General features: G+C 47.5%; 1 protein-coding gene across 2 annotated transcripts in view; it reads left to right on the top strand.

Annotated features, from left to right (window-relative positions):
- Positions 1 to 1668: 1668 nt before the first annotated feature.
- Positions 1669 to 18839, top strand: part of PRTG (protogenin) — an 81862-nt gene continuing 64691 nt past the window's right edge. The window contains exons 1-2 of one of the 2 annotated variants that reach the window (XM_080981456.1): positions 1669 to 1838; positions 3157 to 3459. In XM_080981456.1, the coding sequence (XP_080837582.1) occupies positions 1781 to 1838; positions 3157 to 3459 (361 nt within the window). In that variant the 5' untranslated portion in view covers positions 1669 to 1780. The remainder of the gene's footprint in view (positions 1839 to 3156; positions 3460 to 18839) is intronic. The other variant, XM_080981457.1, reaches the window with a different exon arrangement.

The raw sequence follows: 18839 nt of genomic DNA, 5'->3' as shown, positions 1-18839 counted from the left end.
CCTCAGCCATCTATCCTTCTGATGAGACCGAAGATAAAAAGTGTGGGGGGGCGGGCAGGAATCAAACAGCTAATTCCTAAAAATCCACGTAAGAGTAGACAAGGACATGAAACACATTTGCGTGTCTCTCTGGGCCTCAGTAGGTCTCTGGTCAAGCTTTCCACCTTTCAAGTGTGAGTTTGTTAGGAAATTCAGCAATGTGGCTAAAATGCTGCAATAAAGAACAACTCTCAGGGGCACCCCTGGGTGGCAGGTTCAGCCTATACAAAGGCCAAAAGGCAGGTGGCATTCCAGCTAGGCATCTAACAATAGCCCTGTGCATACTTCTGAACCCCAAGTTATATTTGTGGCAGGGGACGAGGTATGCTTAATCCTCAGTCCTTGAAAACTGTCCTCTTCCCTAAGTGTTTCCAGATCTGTGTGTAAGGTTGATGCCAGCTCTGAGTCCCTGCCAGAGGCAAGAGGTGGTCAGTGGGAGCTTCCTTAGGACAACTGGAGAACTTCTTGCAGTAATGTGGCCCCAGACTTCATCTCATGGCAGCGACATGTGGGGAGCACATGCCCTGCTTTCAAGCTTATTCCCAGTGGGCTACTGTGAGAACAGGATGCAGCACCGGGCAGGCCTTTGGTCTGATCCAGCAGCCCAGTTCTTCTTATGGAATTAAACAAGAGGAAATGAAAGAGCCGAGTATTCGCTGCGAAAGAATGCCAATGGGAGTTTTATGCTGGCCACACACAGCACTGCTGCCGAGAGATCTTTATCAGCCCTAAGTGCTGCGTGTTATACCTTGCATAGCTTCAACAAGGTCTCCAGTTATAGCAGCAATTCATCAAAATCAGAGCTAGGAGGACAGCCATAAATAGATAACTAGAAAAGAAAGCGGAGTTTGGCAGGATCTTCAAATACATATTGCCCCAAGCCATTATTTTAAATGTACAGGGACAAATAGGAAGGCAACAACGGGCTAACGGTGCTTGGAGGGGCATCTTTTGCCCTTTATCTGCTCGGGGACCCCGGCAGCCCCCACGAAGCTCCCCTTGGGGTTCCTCAGCAGCCCCCCGCTTTTGACGGTCCACTATGGGCAGGAGCAGCGCAGCGAGCGAGACGTCGGGGGGTCGCAGCCTCGGGAGAGAAAGGTCCGCTCCCTGCGCTCAGCTTGCAGCGGGGGGGGGGGGGCGGATCTTGTGTCCCTATTGCACGGGCTGCGAGGCGGGAAGCCCCTCCTCCGCCCAGCTGCTCCTGGCGCTGGAGGCTCTTCTCGGCCGCCCCGTCGGGCCGGGCAGCGCGGCACAGAACCAGGAGGAGCCCGTTCGAGAGGGCGCGCATCCGGGCCCCCGTCCTCCCCACCCCGCGCCGGGGCCGAGGCAGCCAGGGGATCCCCCGGGAGAGCCCGCCAGCAGCCTCCTCCCCGCGCCGGCTCCAGCGCCCCCTCCTCCCCTCCGGCGGGCGCTCGGCGAGGCTGACCTCAGGTGCCTGCGCGGGGAGGGGGCGGAGGGCCGGCTCCAGCCAAAGGCCAATGGCGAGGCCCCGAAAGTAGGGCCGGGGAGCCCCCGCGCCCCCGCCTCCTGCCGGACCCTGGCCGCGGCCGCAGCCCCCTCCTCCCTTCGGTGCCTCCTTCCACACTGTGTCCCTGCGCAGCCCCAAGCGGGGAGGGGGGGAGAAGAAAGAGTCCCCCGGCGGGCGGGCGCGCTGGCCGGCCAGGCAGAGAGAAGCCATTCGGCCCTCTGGACGGACGGACGCGCTGCTGGCCGGAGGAGGGCGATGCCCCAGAGAGGCTAAATGGCGCCCCGACGGAACCCGCTCCTCGCCGCCTTCCTCGGCCTCCTCGCCCTCCCAGGTGAGCCGGAGCCCGGGCGCCGCCGCCGCGCATCCCCCGGACTAACTGGCCGGCCGGCCGCTGTGCTCGCTCGCTGGCTCGGCCGGTCCTCCTCCTGGCAGCCGGCCCAGAAGAGGCGGAGGCGGCCGCCCGCCCGGCCCCTCCTCTCCTCCGGCTCGGCGCTTCCCCTTCCCACCTCCGGAGCCGCGGCATCCTCTGCCCAGAGCCCGACGGCTGCCCAGACGGCGCGTCTCCGTCCCTCGGAGCTCTTCCCCGGAGCGGCGCCTTCCCCTTCTTTTTTGGGGGGGGGGAGTCTCGCTCGCTCGCCTCGCCGCGTCCCGGCCGCTCAGGGCTCCCTCCCCCCCCCCGCCAGTCCAGCGCTGGCCGGGCTAACGAGCTCTTGTAAAAAGAGCCTTTTACGAGGCGCCCCGCGCGGGATCTTTTTTTTTGACGAGCTTGTAAAATTAGCGACCGGCTTGTGGCCTGGAAGGGGCCCGGCGGCGAGGCTCGAAGACCCCGCTCGCAGCAGCGCCTATTCCCTTGCCGGAGGGGGGGGGTGTTCCTTCATTCCCGCGTTGGGGGGAGAGGCGTCCACACAGGGACGTCTTAGGAGCCCGGCACCCCCCCCCCCAGCTCGGAAAGGGAGGCGAGGGGCCATTTCCCCGGCCAAAGGAAGGGAAGCCGCACGGGACGCCTCCCGCCCCTCCGGGTCCTGCTCCCCTGCGCTTCTCCCCATCAGCCCCAGCCAAGCCGGCCAGGCAGGGAGCTTTTCGGGGTGCTCCGCGGGCGAGGCGGTGTGTGCCCCCCGACTGGTCCTCCTGGGGGGCAGCATGCCCGTTTGCTCCCCTTGGCCACCCAGGCTGGGACCGTGAAGCCCCAACGGGCATCGATAGTGCTGGGGCTCTAAATTTTTCCGGGGCGGGGAGACAGAACTTTCTTCCCAAAGGACCTTTAAATAAAGTTATCCACGTGTTAGCTCCTTTCCCTCTCCTTTGATCTGGTCGCCATCTGTTCGGTTGGGCTGCAGTGTTTGTTCAATTAATCTGTTAATCAATTTGACCAAAAATAAAACAACCCCCCCACACACACTTCCAATCAACAAGGAGAAAAAGCTCTCTTTCAGCTTTTAAACAAGTACAGTTTTAAAAATGTAACCTTTAGCAATGCACCCAGCAAACACTATATTGATATATAATGTTTTCATGTGTGGAGTGTTATTAAAATATTTCAGGCCTCCAGCACTTTAAACCAGTTACACAGCAGTTAGCATGTGTTTGACCCTACACAGAAAAGAAACTACTTTCTTTCTCTTTCCTTTCCCTCTTTCTCCTTCTCTCAGGAATATGGTGCTTTAGTGAACTGTTTTTTGCGAAAGAGCCGCAGGACGTAACTGTTGCTAGGAAGGAGGCTGTGGTTCTGGACTGCCAGGCACGAGGCGAAGTCCCCATCACCATCACGTGGCTCAAAAACGGGGTGAAGGTGGCTGAAAATGAACGGATCTACACTTTGTCTAATGGCTCTTTGTACATCAGCGAAGTGGAGAGCAAACGTGGGGAGACGCTGGACGAAGGACACTATCAGTGCTTGGCTCTCAACAAATACGGTGCTATCCTCAGCCATAAGGCCCACCTTACATTAGCCAGTAAGTCATCACAGTTGTTCTTCGCTGTTGATCATTTCCTTCCTTTGTAAACCTGTTCAGGAACAGAGTGACAACATTAGCCCGTGTGTGCGCGATAAAATGCATTGCTATCATTCTTCCAGTACAATTTTAAACCTTATGGGAATTTTAAATGACTTCATGGTCCAGTTTGTAAATGCATGTGTTTGTGAAGCCTCTTTTAACCTCTGCTACATAGAGGTTGACTTTGTCTGGGCTACTCCAAATAGTACACCTGGCATCTTCCTAAAGGGAGATTTCTGAGTGAGTGAACTATTGCTGCAAACTATATTTCAAAACATAGTGAATACATGAACTTACAACAGCCCTTCCCCAGCTTGGCACCCTCCAGCTCTTTGGGGTTTTAGCTCCCATCAGCCTCAGTCAGTGTGGCTGCATGAAATCATGGCGGTTGCTCTCCTGCTGCTGTTGGACTACAACAGGTTAAGGAAGGCTGACTCTCAGGGACCTAAATATTTGTGAGATGCTTGCCTTTAAGCACATTGAAGCTCTGTTTTGTTGTTGTTAATCTGCTGGTATCAGAGTTGGGAATCCACACCTGCTGCCATCTTGCTTTGAAGGGCTGAAACTCATTGGTGCAGCATCTGCCTTGCATACTGAAGGCCCCAACTTCAATCCCCAATGGCTTCTCCAGGCAGGGCTGGGAACTGTCTCCTGCCTGCAACCTGGGAGAGCCCCACTGCAAGTTAGCGTAGACAGACAGCTAGATGGCAAAGTGATCTGGCTAGCTATAGGGCAGCACTTCCTGTAAAGGAGGATCGGCTATTGGTCCTCCGTAAGTGTGCCACTGCTGTTCCTCAACTGGATAGAAGGGTACTCAGCCCTGTGTTGGTCTGCAGCAGCAAAAACAATGAATACTCTTCTAGCATGGGCTGATGCATTTTCATTCTGTACATCTAAATTTGGGGGAGTGGCTGCTGTGTTCATCTGTAGATGAGTATGTACTGCAGGTATAGGCAAACTCAGCCCTCCAGATGCTTTGAGACTACAACTCCCATCATCCCTAGCTAATAGGACCAGTGGTCAGGGATGATGGGAATTGTAGTCTCAAAACATCTGGAGGGCTGAGTTTGTCTATACCTGATGTACTGTGTATAGCTGGCATCCCTCTGTCCCAAGAGACAAGGGAGGAGTGCACCTTTGGGTATGAGGTCAAGCTGTTGGAAGGTTTCAGCAACTGCTGTGGCTGTGCTCATCTGTAGATGAGTGCTGCTCAAGTTTTTCCCACTCTGGCCCATTTGAAAATTGCTGAGCATCTTTGGCCGGCCACAGGTTTTTCTGCCTGTTGTAGCAATTGTAACCCTATATAATTTAGATTGTGATAACAGTAAAACACACTTGGGAAATAAAAGAAGCAATAAAATACAATTAAACATCATTATGAATATTTTATATGATGGATGTTCCAATTGCCACCTGAATGAAACTTGTGGGTCAATGGCAGTCCAGAGGATACAGTTTGGGAACTCTTTGCTGGAGATGCAGAAAAAAACCCTCACGGCGCTTTACGCACCTGATGAAGTAGACTCTAGTCTAGGGAAGTTTATGACACAATATATATATTAGTTAATCTTAAGGTGCTGCAAGACCTTAAAAGTGTGTTTTGTCCCACAGGAGTCACTGTTGGGTCCCAATGAGAACTTAGATGTTGATGCCTGATGTTGAGAGTTGGTTTAGAGACTAATTACTTACATAGTGTCTGGAGATCACAAAAGGCCACTCCATATGCTGCCACAGAAGTGGGGAAAGGAGGAAGGAGTGAAATATTTAACCACTTCTGTGTAAGGAATGAGCCAGCTTCTCAATTCTGCATGTGGTGGTGTGAAAGCCATTACTTTACTTGTAGTTGCTATGTTTAGATTCTGCTTTTCTTGCATCTCGGAATTTAAGGCAGCATACATGTGTGTGTCTGTGGAGAGTACCAGGTTGTGTCTTATCTAAGCACTGACTAACCAAACCCAGAACTGCTTAATTTCAGCATAAGTTGTGCATCATGTGCCTGCAGACCACACCTAGATCTTAAATGGCTGTGCAGTGGCATCTTGTTGGCCAAATGTGATGACTGGAAAGTGACTGCCACTTACTTTGAAAAGTAAAAACTCTTCAAGACCACATCAGGGTGTTCCTGCATGGGCTTTGCTTATCACACAAAAACCCTCCCGCCCTCAGCCAGTACAGTGGCTCTTGCAAGGAGCTCATCCACTGTCTTGACTAGCAGGGGTGGAGTTGCTACTGGGCTGTGGCCAAAAAAACTTGCACAGCAGAAGCATAGTTTCCCTTGAATATATTCCTTTTCTCCCAGCCTCACTTACTCTTATGTTCAATCTTCTGTGGGATGGAAATGGCCTCCCAGACTTTGAGTCTGGGTTTTTGTCTCAGTTTTGTTCCTTGTGAGCAAGCTTATTCAGGATCATTTTTCTTACAGGCTGACCCAAAACATGTCTAATTTTTCTTCCAAGCAAGAGTGCAAGCTTAAAAGTCAAATTTGTTTGTCTGTCTGTCTATTACATTTCTATACCACCTTTGACTTCCAAGGAGCTCAAGGTAGTGCACCTGGTTATCCCCCTACCCATTCCATCCTCACAACCACCCTGTGAGGTAGGTTAGGCTAAGAGATGGTCAGTGGCCCATGGTCACCCAGTAGTGAGCTCCATGGCTGAGTGGGGATTCATACCCTGGTCTCCTAGGCCATAGTCCAACACTAACCATTATGCCACACATTTAAACAGTTATCTGGGTGGTGGCATAAGTATGCAAGAGGGAAGCTGAGACATGGCTGCATGTGAACTTCTGGGACAGGTGAGTGAGGTATATGGTAATACTGCCAGCGTTACCCTCGCTTGCTTTTATATCCCAAGCAAAGCACTTGGTGCTCCACCACGGGATTTGCCCTTGTGGGAACTGTTCATCTTGTTTTGCAAGGCTTCCTCCCAGAGCGCTTTGGAACTTCCTGGAGGCCTGTGGCTGCCTGCTGCTTCCCAGCTTTGCCAACTCAGTGGGGCAAAGAGTGACCTCTACCAGCTAATTCCTCTTTGCAACCATGGATTTGAGGAACTTCCTGCTTGGCTTGGCTTTTGGTGCCAGAGTTGGGGAAAGCCTACCTTATAAATGAAGTATCCTGTGCCTAAGTTCTCAGGTTTCAAATAAGTGGAGAGTCAGTCACCTGCTACTTTCTGAGTTGGTGGTTCAACCTGTATATCTACAGATTCTCGAAGATGTCCCTTTTGCTCCTGGCTCATTTGTGCTTTTAATCTCCTGATGGTTGGGGATTGGAATCCATGTCTGCCGAATCTTGGCTTGGGTGGTCTTTGCCTGTGTGTGGAAGAAAGTCCTAAAGGCAAAATAATTATTGCTGTGAGATTTCTAAAATAACAGTCTCCCAGCTTCCTGGGGAAGCCTCTGATGACACTGGAGGCAGGCAGGACACATTTGAAGAAATGGTGGTGTCAAACCTATGTAGAAACATGCCGTGTAAGTGGTGGGGGATCCCAGAGCACCTTGTTCTTGATTTTCAGAAAAGGTGGTAGATGAGCTCCTAGAGAGTTCACACCTCCATCCTTTCTGATGCATTTCATGAAGCCTAGTCTTGCCTATGAAAACATTTCCCACAATAGAAGACAGACAACTGGGCAGTCTGTGACTACCATGGCCCCAGAAGTTAGCAAGCTCCTCCCAAAGTTTTGCTGCTTTCATTTTGGATCAAGTAGGGTGACCCAACCATCTAAATTCTGATCCATGTGTTTGGATATTGAAAGGTATAGCTCCATTCTCTCATCACATTGTCTCACAAGATGGTGTTTGGGTCACCATGAATATAATTAAAATAATTCGGACAATGGTCAGGCTTGGTAGACAATAGAGTTACGGAACAATATACATTATGGTGATCCCCCCCCCCCCACTTTCTTGAATCAAGTGTTTTTCCTGTGTTTATATGGAATTGGAAAGTTTAAAATATATCCAAAGTTTATGACTCCCTTACAGCATGATCCTATACCTATTTATTTGTCCTATATAAATGTGTATAGGATTGCAGTCTAAATGTGATAAGGGGTCAAACTCTACTTTTCAAACCCCAAATGCATTAGAAATAAAGGAAGCCTCCTTTCCTGTTTCTCAGAATTTCAGAAGATGTGAATGAATTTCCAGCATTTTGTAGTCAAAGGAAATAGTTTTAGCTGGGCTCATGATGGCTTTACAGCTCTGAAGAACAAAATGACTTTCTTTGTGGCCATGGCAAAGCTGAAACTATACATACTAAGCAGGTGGAGGCTGGGCTTCCCTTTCTTCTCTTTCTTCCTTTGCAAAGGGTGAAAAGCAAAAGGCGGCTGCTCCAGACCCCCACCCCCACCCCGCAAGCAGCAGGGTGCAAGTCTGTTCTCTCCCTTTTGCTTGCTCAAATCTCTCACCACCTTGGTTTATCTTTGGTTTCAGAAGTGTATTCCTGGGTGCTGCATTTGGAAATCTGAAACTTTAATCTGCTCCAGAGTTTGAGATTTGAGCACATGGGGAGCTTGGATCTAAAGTTAGGGAGGGGAAGCTGAGGGTTGCACTCTAGGCAGCCATTCCATTATTCATGTGCAAATTAAGAATTCACAGGGTTAAAAGGTTAGAAACTGGCCAGGATGAGGTTTACCCTTGTGATAAAGAGCAGATGACCCTCATTCACTGGCCAAAGCTTTCATGTAAGCTCCTCTGCAAAGTTAGTGATTGCCATGAATTGTTCTTGAGGAATGCAGAGTTCCCAATGCGTCCTGGCCTCCCCTCCGCTGCCCCTCCGCAGCCTTATCTCAAGAGCCCATCAGAACAAGTTTGCAGGGATGGGCCAGGATCCCTTTCCAGCCCCCCCCCCCCGCTTTTGCTTTCCTGTTGTTCATCCAAGCACAAAAGAATTTTGACTTGCTTCTAGTCTTTATTTTCTTTCCTTCCAGCATCCCTTTCTGCCCTTCACCATATCGGTTAGGTTAAAAAATATTGCATTTTGGGAAGGTGCCTGCTGTTGCTCCTAATGCAACAGGGTAATGGGGGGCGGTGGGGGGGGAGCATGAAGGAAGATGCCTTCCTCCTTCACAGTTTCTTTGTGAGGCACCATGTGGGGGTAAAATGCTAATATCTGAAGATTAAACAGCTTATTGGAAGTTCAGGCTAGCAGCACCTCTTTGACTAACAGGATTCAAAGTTGCTAGAGTATTTGAGCATTGAGGTCTTTTCAACAAGGATGGGGGTGGTGGCGGTGTTGGGGCATTGGAACCTAATGCTTAAGCCCTGTACAGTTAAAACTGGAACAAAAGCTTGATAAGGTTGGTTGGATGAGTCCCCCTGAAATTATTTACTTTTTAAATACAATTAGCCTTTGGATAACAGAGATGCACTGGAAGATACTAAAGTAAAGCACTCTAGCGCAGATTGGAAACCCTTCGTCTGACTGAAGGAGATGGATGTTAAGGGTGGATGGATGGAAGTGTGGTGTGTTGTTTTTTTAAGAGAGAGAGAGCTTCTTATCTTCTTTTTTAAGATCAAAGGAGACGGTGACATAGCTGGCATATTATTGATTTCTGCATTGCAGGGCATAGATGGGTATCAGAGGATACTGACTTAAAATCACTCCAGATCTTCTAATTGATTGTGTCAGCACAAAAGCAGTTTGCAGGGTTTGTTTGTTTATGTTTTGCTTTTCTGTAGAAGATTCCTTTGAACAAAGGTGGGTGGCTGCCAGTTGAGTGGAAGGGAAGTTAGAGCCTCGCTGATTGTCTGCTGCTTCAGACAATGAGGTGATGGACTTTTGCTTCTTTCACATCTGCTTTCTTGCCTCTCCAGGGGCTTAAGGTAGCGCCCCTCCCTCCCTAGGAATACAAACGTTTGCTTCCTGTTTATAGTTAAAAGCCTACCTAGTATATTGATGGGCCTGCAGTCACTGGAAGCATTCCCTCTGTTTTCAAATCAAGTAGGGTTTTTGGGGGGGTGATATTTAGCTCTTGTGTGTGAGAGAGGAGTGTCAAAAATTTTAATTTTATTAAAAAGCAAAAGTTGGTCCGTAATGCGGGAAATTTAAAATCCACTGCTGAAAACCTTCATTGGGACCAACCAAAACATCACAGAGTACAGTACTACATCCAGCCTATTTTTTGGTACTTTTCTGTCCCCCCCTTGCCTCTGATTTCATTGCCTCACTTTGTGTTAACATGTTGCCTGATGAAGAGTTCTGGAGAGCTTGAAAAGCCAAGCTTTTCTGATGCTTTGGTTGGTACTAAAAGGGCATTTCCTAACTCTGCATTTTGGAGTTTTCGTTTTCTAGTGCAAACTATAAAACCCATTTTCAGGATTTAAAGCTGCGAATAGCAGCATGAGACATGTTAAGGAGGTCATACCAAATGATGCAAAGCTGAGCAAGTGGGGGCAGCAGAAACCTTTTTTGGATTGGGGTGGGGTGAGAACTAAGAGAGTTCCCCAGCAGCAGAACACATGGGTAATGAAGGGCCACATGCAGTGGCCGCAGGGGGAAAAGAAATCTGCTTTTCCATTATAAAAGTTTATGTTCCTGGTTGCCTGCAGACAGTTTGACTGGATGAGTGTCTATACACAAGCCCACATAAGAAAAATTCCACAATCCCTGTTAGGGCAATACAGTGGTACCTCGAGTTACAGACACTTCGGGTTACGCGTTTTCAGGTTACAGATGCGCCGAAACCTGGAAGTACCGGAATGGGTTACTTCCAGGTTCCAGCGCTCGCGCATGCACAGAAGCACTAAATTGTACTTTGCGCATGAAGCAGCAAATCGTGTCACATGCATGCGCAGACGCAGCGCTGTGGGTTGCGAACGCTGTGGGTTGCGAACGTGTCTCCTGCACGAATCACGTTCGCAAACAGAGGTTCCACTGTACCTTTACTAGGCCAACCAAAATGTCACAAAATAGGGTGCCAGTCTTAGAGTACTTCAGAATGCTTCATCAGGCTAGATTTGGGGCCCCCAGCTTTTTGAGCCTGGGGGTTACATTTAGAAATCTAAGAAACTGTGGCAGGCACCACAGGAATGACCTCTGATGCGAAGAACCTGCCCCCTAAAAGAGGCAGAACACCCACACTCAGAACAAATAAAGCATAGGCAAAAAAGCAATGCCCCTCAAGAAACCTTAACCCCCCCACAACCCATCACAATTTAAAAAGCAACAATTGGTGAAGGGGCCTTGGCTGGCGCTGAGAGGTTGTCCCCACTGGAAACTCCTGGACTAGATGGTAAGCTGCAGTTAGCATGAAGGAGTTTGGAGCTGCTGTAGCTTCTCTTTTAAAGCAAACCCCTGGTTAGTTTCACCTTAGCTAATATTAGTGCTGCTGCTGTAGCGCTTAAGTGTATTTGAGATGTTGGTGGGTGTCCCAGCTCATGGCCCCCTCTTGCTCTCTTAACCCTGGTTAAGGAAGCACCACGGTTTCTGTGGCAGTCCCCGGATGGGATATACAGTATCTTCATCTGATTAAGGTTCCTATGTGCATTGATGGCTGAATTCCAATGAGTTCAGTGGGACTTACCTCTGAGTAGACATGTATAGGGTTTCACTCTTAAGAGACTAATGGAATTGTGTATATTTTGTAAGGCAGGTTGTTCGATGACTAACATGGAGTCTAATTCTAACCAGGCTCGCTTGCAATGAGCTTGATGATTTGGGTGGGGCTTGCTTACGTGTAAGTGTTCTCTGCATCACAGTGCTAATCTTTTCTTTAAAATAAAAAAAGGTATTTGTGAAGCTTTTGCAATTTCAAGGCAGCAATTTCAATATGACAAGAATATCAAAGTACATTTTAGCAATGGCACACAGGAGAGGTTGTTCAGACTACAACTGTAATTGGTGGGGACTGACATTACAGTATTCTGAAAAACTTGGGGGTGCTTCCTGCTTCTGTCCATCTTCTTTCTGGGTCACCTCTGTATGTAGGGGCTCCCCCATGTGCTGACGGAGCTGAGCTGCAAGCCTTATATTTTAATAGCCGAGCCGGTGCTGTGCTCTGCTCTGACCACTTTTGTTCTCTCACAGCAGTTGTCCAAAGGGCCTTCAGCACAGACCCCTTTTGTCATGGGCCCTTTAGCTGGGTGCAGAACATATGATAAAGGAAGGATACAGGGGCATCTCCAAAGACAGAATTTCGTATAAGAAGCGCAGCCATTTCTGAAGTGTCTTGTGTGTGGAGGTGTGGTGGGGGGTGGGGAGAGAATCCTGTCCCAAATGCTGCTGCCGAACCTTTCGGAAGAGTTTGGGTGTATCTCTCAGTTTGGCCTTGTTTTCTTTTTGCCCCCTCCCTCAGTAGGCCCAGCTGTTAAACTGGGATTGATTACCTCCCGTCTTTATAACCGGCAATCACCACCTAAGTGAAAACTAGTCAACACAGCTCCACCATTGTTGACTGCTCAACTGAAGTTGCTGCCCTGCTTAAAGTTTAAGCAGATGCTAAATAAGGCAGGGTGTGGATGTTCTGGGAAGAAACGAAAGTTTACTATATGCTGAGCACACCATCATGTACCTGGAGTTTTTAACAGGCTAGATAAACCCCAAGCTTCTTTTTCTTGCTCCTTGTTCCTAGATTTTCTGAAAGCCTAATTGAAGGAAGGAAATAAGCAGAACTGATAGAGGACAGAGGCTGGGCTGACACTGAAACAGCTGGGAATACAAAAGACTAGTATTTGGTTAAACGATTAGAGAGCTTTGGGGAAAAGAAGGCTGTCTTCTACCCTCCAATCTAATTAGGTGATTTGGTGTCCTCCCTTGTGTGTGTGTGTGTTTAAAAAATAGCAAGCAATTCTTGTGAAGTTTGGTCTTTTACCATGATAAATTGCTCCTGCTTTTGCATCCTGGCTTTTGAAGAGCAAATGGCACCGAAGGCCTTTTTTAAAGGGCCAAACTCCTACATTGTGTTTTGTGAGAATAAATAAAATAACTAAGTAAGGATTGCTTTTGTTTTATTCGTGGATGGTTTTCCTATTGCCCACTATTTGCGTGTGTGTGTTTATGGCATAAACAATGGCCCAGGCAAGATGAATGAAGTGACATCTGGATGCTGCTGTTGCTGCTGCAGTGGCCATTGTGGGCAGCCCTCCCTGACCTGATTTGGGGCCTGCGCAAGGAGGACGTGGAGACTGGGATCCAGCCTTTGTTTTGATTTGGCATCTAAGGCCTTCCTTCTACACAGGCTGGCTCTGGAGGGCAGGCAAGGGCAGCCTCCAATCTCCAAGGTCCGTGTGGCCCCAAGGCACATTTTGCAGCCCGTGTGCTTTTTCTTGTTTAGAAGCCAGAGAACGCTGGGCCTCACTGAAAGAAAAAACGTGTTTTCTCTAGTCAGCAGCTTTTGAAAAAGTGGTGGCGAAAATTATTAACGGATCAGAAGCCGACAGACCAAATGGATGAAGCAGAAAAGGCTCCCAGAGAGGGTTTCCAAAGTCAGTCGTTATGACTGTGCCTGCTGACATTCTAAAAGATTCCACACACAAGGAAAAAGGGGTGGGAAGGGAGGAGGAAAAAGCAAGCTCAGTGACTAGTCCATAAAATTATAGTTCTTCTAATGATCAAGGCAGCCTGATGGAATGGCTGTTGCTGAGTCACTTGTGGGTCTGTTTCATAACAAATGAAAAACTTAGCAATTTCACAGCAAGAGAAGGAAAAGGATGGGAGTGTTGTACATACCAATTTCCCTGATCCGGATGTTATGGAAAAATAGAGCAAAGTGTTATCAGCATACGAATGAAACCTTGCCCCCAAATTCCTAATGACCATTTCCAGTGGCGTCATAAAGATATTAAATCACATTGGATATAAGATCGTGCCCTGCGGCACACTGTAAAGTAACTGCCAGGGGGCCAAAAAGCAGTCCCCCCTGGCTACTCTCAATAACTTGTGTCATCCATGGATCCCAATACTCTGTGAAATACCCTCTGCTAGATTTAATAAGCCAGGAGTGGCAGGGGTCAAGGGAGCACATGGCGGAGTGTCTCCTCACCAGCACTGTCTCCATGTTTGCTGACTGAGTAAGTTTAGGCTCCTTTCATTAACCACATAGGCATCCCTGTATACATTCTAGCTCAGCTTCTTGTACTGTGGCTTTAAACAACTCCCAAGCATTTTGGAGAGACCTGAGCCTCTTGGCTTTTCCTCTTATTTATTTGTTGCAATTACAGTGGTACCTTGGGTTACATATGCTTCAGGTTACAGACTCTGCTAACCCAGAAATATTACCTCGGGTTAAGAACTTTGTTTCAGGATGAGAACAGAAATCGGGTTCCGGTGGTGCGGCGGCAGCAGGAGGCCCCATTAGCTAAAGTGGTGCTTGAGGTTAAGAACAGTTTCAGGTTAAGTACAGACCTCTGGAATGAATTAAGTGCGTAACCAGAGGTACCACTGTATTTCCCACATTTTTCTCCAAGGAGCTCAAGGTGGCGTAGATGGTTCTCCTTCTCCTCATTTAATCTCCATGACACTGTGAGGTGGGTTGGGCTGAGAGGCAGTGACTGTCCCAAGAGTCACCTAGTGAGCTTCATGGCTGAGTGGAGATTTGAACCCGGGTCTCCCAGGTCGTAGTCCAACATTCTAATTGTTCCATCACTGGCTCTCCAACTTCCTTTTCACCAATCCCCTCACTTGGGGGAAAGTTTCCTTTCCCCCCTGAAGTCAGTCTATGAAGTTGCCTCTAGCACCTACAGCCTGTGGTAGCACCATCTAGTTAACTACCTCAGGATCCGACTGCCTTGCTTCCCTCTTGGTCTGGTGCATGTGTAGACTGAGGCTGCTAATTGTGGCTCTAGGCCCTGTTAGAGGGCTCAGAAGTTCCTTAATAACTGTAATGTGTGCCTTAGGCTAAGTTGTGCGTTACGCATGCTCTTTGTAAATAGAATGCATTGAGCTGCCGTTGGCCCTGCCAGATATCCATCACTTATGATTAAACTTGTCTTTGACATCCAGTAAATTGATGGGAACTGGAAATTTTTGTTGGGAGATGTGGTAGGGCTTGGTCAATTTGCCTGAGGAGGAGACAAAACTTTGTACAATGTATGTCCCAAATTACAGGGGTGTCATCTGTCTGTCTTTTAAATAAATGAGTACACCAGCAGCCTTGGGAACCTTCATTTCCGTTAAACAGCCTAACAGCCAACAGAGATAGACAAACATAACTGTTATTAGCCTCATTATATAGCTTGGAACTTGTGAAGTGCTCATATTTAGATGGTCCAGGCCAAGAGAAAATACAAAGTTTAGTTTCACTGCATTGCTGGAAAAACTACTTCCACATGCAAGAAGCAGTGATATTGCAGTTCAGGCAACTGGTTCATATTGTTCTTTCCTTTATATTTTAACAAGCTCTTCAGGGCAGCCTTGAGCAGAGAAGGGCCTTTGCCCATCACCTGCTGTGCTACCTGAGAGCCTTTGAACTGGTCTCTTCTGCATGCAAAAGGAGAAATTGCCTTTTCAGCAACGACCGCACTTCCCCAGTAATGCTGTCCCCAGGGAGACTCACCTGGCACCAACTTTGATGTGAGCATGGTACCAGACAGAAAGAAATTGCAGCAGGTTGGCTACAACATTGGCTGGAGTGTTTGGAATTACCTTGTACCTGATCCTCTGAGATGTTCTTCTGCAGAACCCCATGGAAAGTCCCAGAGGATTGTCCCCTGTACGTGCAGTACTGTAGACTCTGGGCTGGGTGAAAGAAATGGCCCCATCCTGCCTTCTTGGTTTTGATTCTTGCGGATGTGTAAACCTTACACTCACTAAGATCCATTTCACTGGAGCTTGCTTGGTTACACAGCTGGGTGGCAGGGTCCCCATGGTCCTAGCTGGATTAGCTTCATAGACGAACCTCTTCTCAGGTCACAGCAGAAATTGTTAAAACATAAACAGGCAGCTGTGTAAAATAAGCAGAGCCAAGGCAACCGCCCCGGAGTAAAAAGACAGGGGAAGAAGGCAGCTGAATAACCAAGAAAATCCATAGACGCGATATGCAGTCTGTTGAAACAATGGAAGCACATCGGGCCCCTTATAATATATTGTGTGCCCCTGCATAATAGTTCACTGGATTAAATGAATTTATTGATTTCTGCTTCTTCCCTTACACGTATCTGCAGGCAGCTTCTCCGGCACTGCAGACACATGTCAAAGGTCATAACTTTCTTTCACTGTGGAAAAACACATATGCACAGGCTTTCAGATAGTAAATCACTGGCTTTTACATCAGTGGCCTGTACCTTAAAACAAACATTCTCTTCTATAAAATTCCCAAACTCTTGATTGTTAAAGCCATAGTTTTCTAATATCATTGTCAGCATGAATGTTCAGAAAACTTGGACACAGCTTAATAGTTGCACCTCAAATAGGGTAACATATTAAACTGCAATATTTATTTATTTGGCAAAAGTTAGCCTGTAGACGTAGCAATGTCAAAAATACTGGAGTCAAATATGTGGTGATTATTACATCCATTCCATTAGAGAAATAATGCAGGATAAGACACACAGACCCTCTGCAAGACCCTCCTTAACCCACCTCTCTCTTAATTTAAAATGGATAATGGCTTGTAGCATGTGTTTTAAGAGTCATATTGTGATTCAGACAAATCTATTCCACTCGTCAAAGAAGTGGCTTTCCTTTTCAGTCTTGTATTTCAAATGCAAATTGGAAAATATTTTATAATCATTGTTTCTTGCGGTTATCTGTTTTTAGTGTGTAATTGGAAAGTGAACTTTGAAAAATGAAAGGGAATTAAAAATCAACTGCTGTTCTCCTGCAAGCTATTTTGGTTTTGCAGCATTTACTGCAAAGAGCAGTCTGGGCTGAACTGGTTTCACAACATGGTTGAGGCCATCAGAGATTTTAGGAAAGGAAAGTAAGAATTGTGATTGTGGTTCACAATGTGGCCATTTAAGAAAAAAGTTTCCAGCTTTTTCCTGGGTCTGTATTGTTTTGTTGCATCCAAAACAACAGTCAGAGATGGACCAGTGCTGAACTAGATGGAGCAATGGCCTTGCCTGGTATAAGGCAGATTCCTGTGTTCAAAAACAGCAGTACAGAAGGAACACATAAAATTGCATTTATGCATTGGGTAAAGCAGCAGGAAACTGAAGGTGTCAACATCCTGAAGCCAAGCACTAGCAGGGATGCACTGCCTGCTACAGAAGTCCTGGTGTTGCATTTAGCTAAACATTAGCAGGAAAAGAATCCAAACATTTCTGGTTGCACCAGGAATGGAGTCTGGTCTGTGGGAATGGGCTGCATGGACTTTTACGTCAATGTAGTACTTTTATGTGGACTTTTGTGGGCTTAGCAAGGTGATCCATATTTTGAAACATTTACAGTTAAGAGAGATTTTTTTTTGCTTTGCCTTAGTGGCACCAAACAACCCTACACCCAGGAAGCTTTTTCTCTCAATGTCTCTGTTGTTCCTGCTGAGCAGGAGAGGGGACAGGAGAGAGGTGTTACAGGCAGCTGTATCCACCCCATTTACTAATCCCAAGGAGTTGCATCCAGCTACTTGGAAGAATCATAGAATGGTAGAATTGGAAGGGATCACAAGGGTCATCCAGTCCAGCCCCCTGCAATGCTGGAATCTTTTGCCCCACATGGGGCTCAAACCCACAACCGTGAAATTAAGAGTATCATGTTGGCCAACTGAGCTATCACAGGAAGAGCTCACTACATTACCTGCTGAAGACCAAATATTGTCATTGTTGATAATTAAAGACCTCTCCTTCCCAGTCTGCCTGCCAGGATGACAGCCCACCTTGCTTTAAGTGTGCAGAAAAATCACTTAAGCTACCATTGTTTAGTCCAATCTGACCAGTGGCAAGAGCTGTGTGGGAAGCTCAGGCCAGCAGAGCTTCTTGAGCTGGAAGCAAAACTCAGACAGTGGTCAAATGCATTGATTTGAGAACCAAAGGAAAGAAGATGTCATGGCTCAGCTAAGGTTTGGGCCTTGCCAGAGTATGACACAGCCACACAGCGTCCTTATGTGTACAGCAGACCTTCCTGCTTCTCTGCTCTGAACATAGCCTTAGTTTTGGATGATGATGATCTGCAAGATTTATTTGTATGCCTGAGCAATATTGGCTCTCCAGATCTGCAGACTATCTCCAGACTTGGGGGGGGGGGGGACCCCAAGGTTCACTGAAGTTTAAAAAAGGCTTAGAAATTCTAAGACTGGAGGACCCTCAAGCATCCCAACGAAGTTGGAGAGCATAAAATGAAAAAGGGCACCTTGAACAGAAGCGGTCCGCAACAAAACTTAGGTGCATGTGCAACTTTTAATAGAATTTAACTCTTAAGTGTGTCAATAATGGCATGTGACTTCATTTGTATTTTTATTAAAGCAGTCTGTTCGTTATTTATTCTTTCTATGTATTAAGTCTCCTTAGGCCAAATCCTCAATGGTGACATAAAAATTAAAAAGTAATGTAACAACCATTTCACTATAAATAGCAATCAGAACACACATCGCAGTAGCACAGTGAACCAGCCTCCAGTACAAACAATTTAATGTAGTCAACCAATTGAATATTTTGCTAGTGGATTACAGTGGACGCTTGGGTTGCGAACGTGATCTGTGCGGGAGGCACGTTCGCAACCCCGCAGTGCTGCGTCTGCACGGGTCACGATTCAGTGCTTCTGCGCATGTGCAAAGTGCAATTTAGCGTTTCTGTACATGCGCGAAACCCGGAAGTAACCCGTTCCAGTACTTCCGGGTTCGGTGCGGTGCGCAACCCGAAACACACAACCTGAAGCATCTGTAACCCGAGGTATGACTGTACTCACCTGGCTTTTAAACAATTATTTTAAAAATGCAAATACATTTGCATGCTATCAAGACCTCAGAGCTACTATCTTAGATCAATTAAAAAGCTCCTACCCCTTGCTAGACAGAGTGCCAAAATCCCACCATTGAAAAGTGATCTGGTAAAATGTGACCTTGTGGATAAAACTTAATAACTGAGTCCTTAGTGGGCTGATCTATCAGCATAAAGCTTGCGGCCCAGTCAAGAAGCTGCTTTCTTGCTGCTGCTTAGCTTATGGGGCTCCTCTTCACCCAATGAACGCAGCCTGGCTTTGCAGGGTGAGTCTTGTGGCCACCCCTATCCCAAGGCTGCCTCCCCAGAATAGCAGAAGACGTCTCTGTTGGCAGGAGAGAGCTATTGACAGAGTTTTTGGCTGACCTCTTGGACCCTGAAGCCAGATCTTTGGAGGGGCCAGGCAGGCCTTTGTCCTGCCCTGGCCAGTGGTCAGTGAACTCCACTGAGGCTTTTCAGTGCCTCTTCTCCTCCATAGAGGAGCAGCTGGCCATTGATTCTCTCCCGTGTCCAGATTCACATTCTTC

This window comes from Podarcis pityusensis, assembly GCF_964106645.2.
Source record: "Podarcis pityusensis genome assembly, chromosome: 14".
Lineage (NCBI taxonomy): Eukaryota > Metazoa > Chordata > Lepidosauria > Squamata > Lacertidae > Podarcis > Podarcis pityusensis.
The sequence above is the reverse complement of the archived record's forward strand: the minus strand, read 5'-3'. Positions and strand labels throughout refer to the sequence as shown.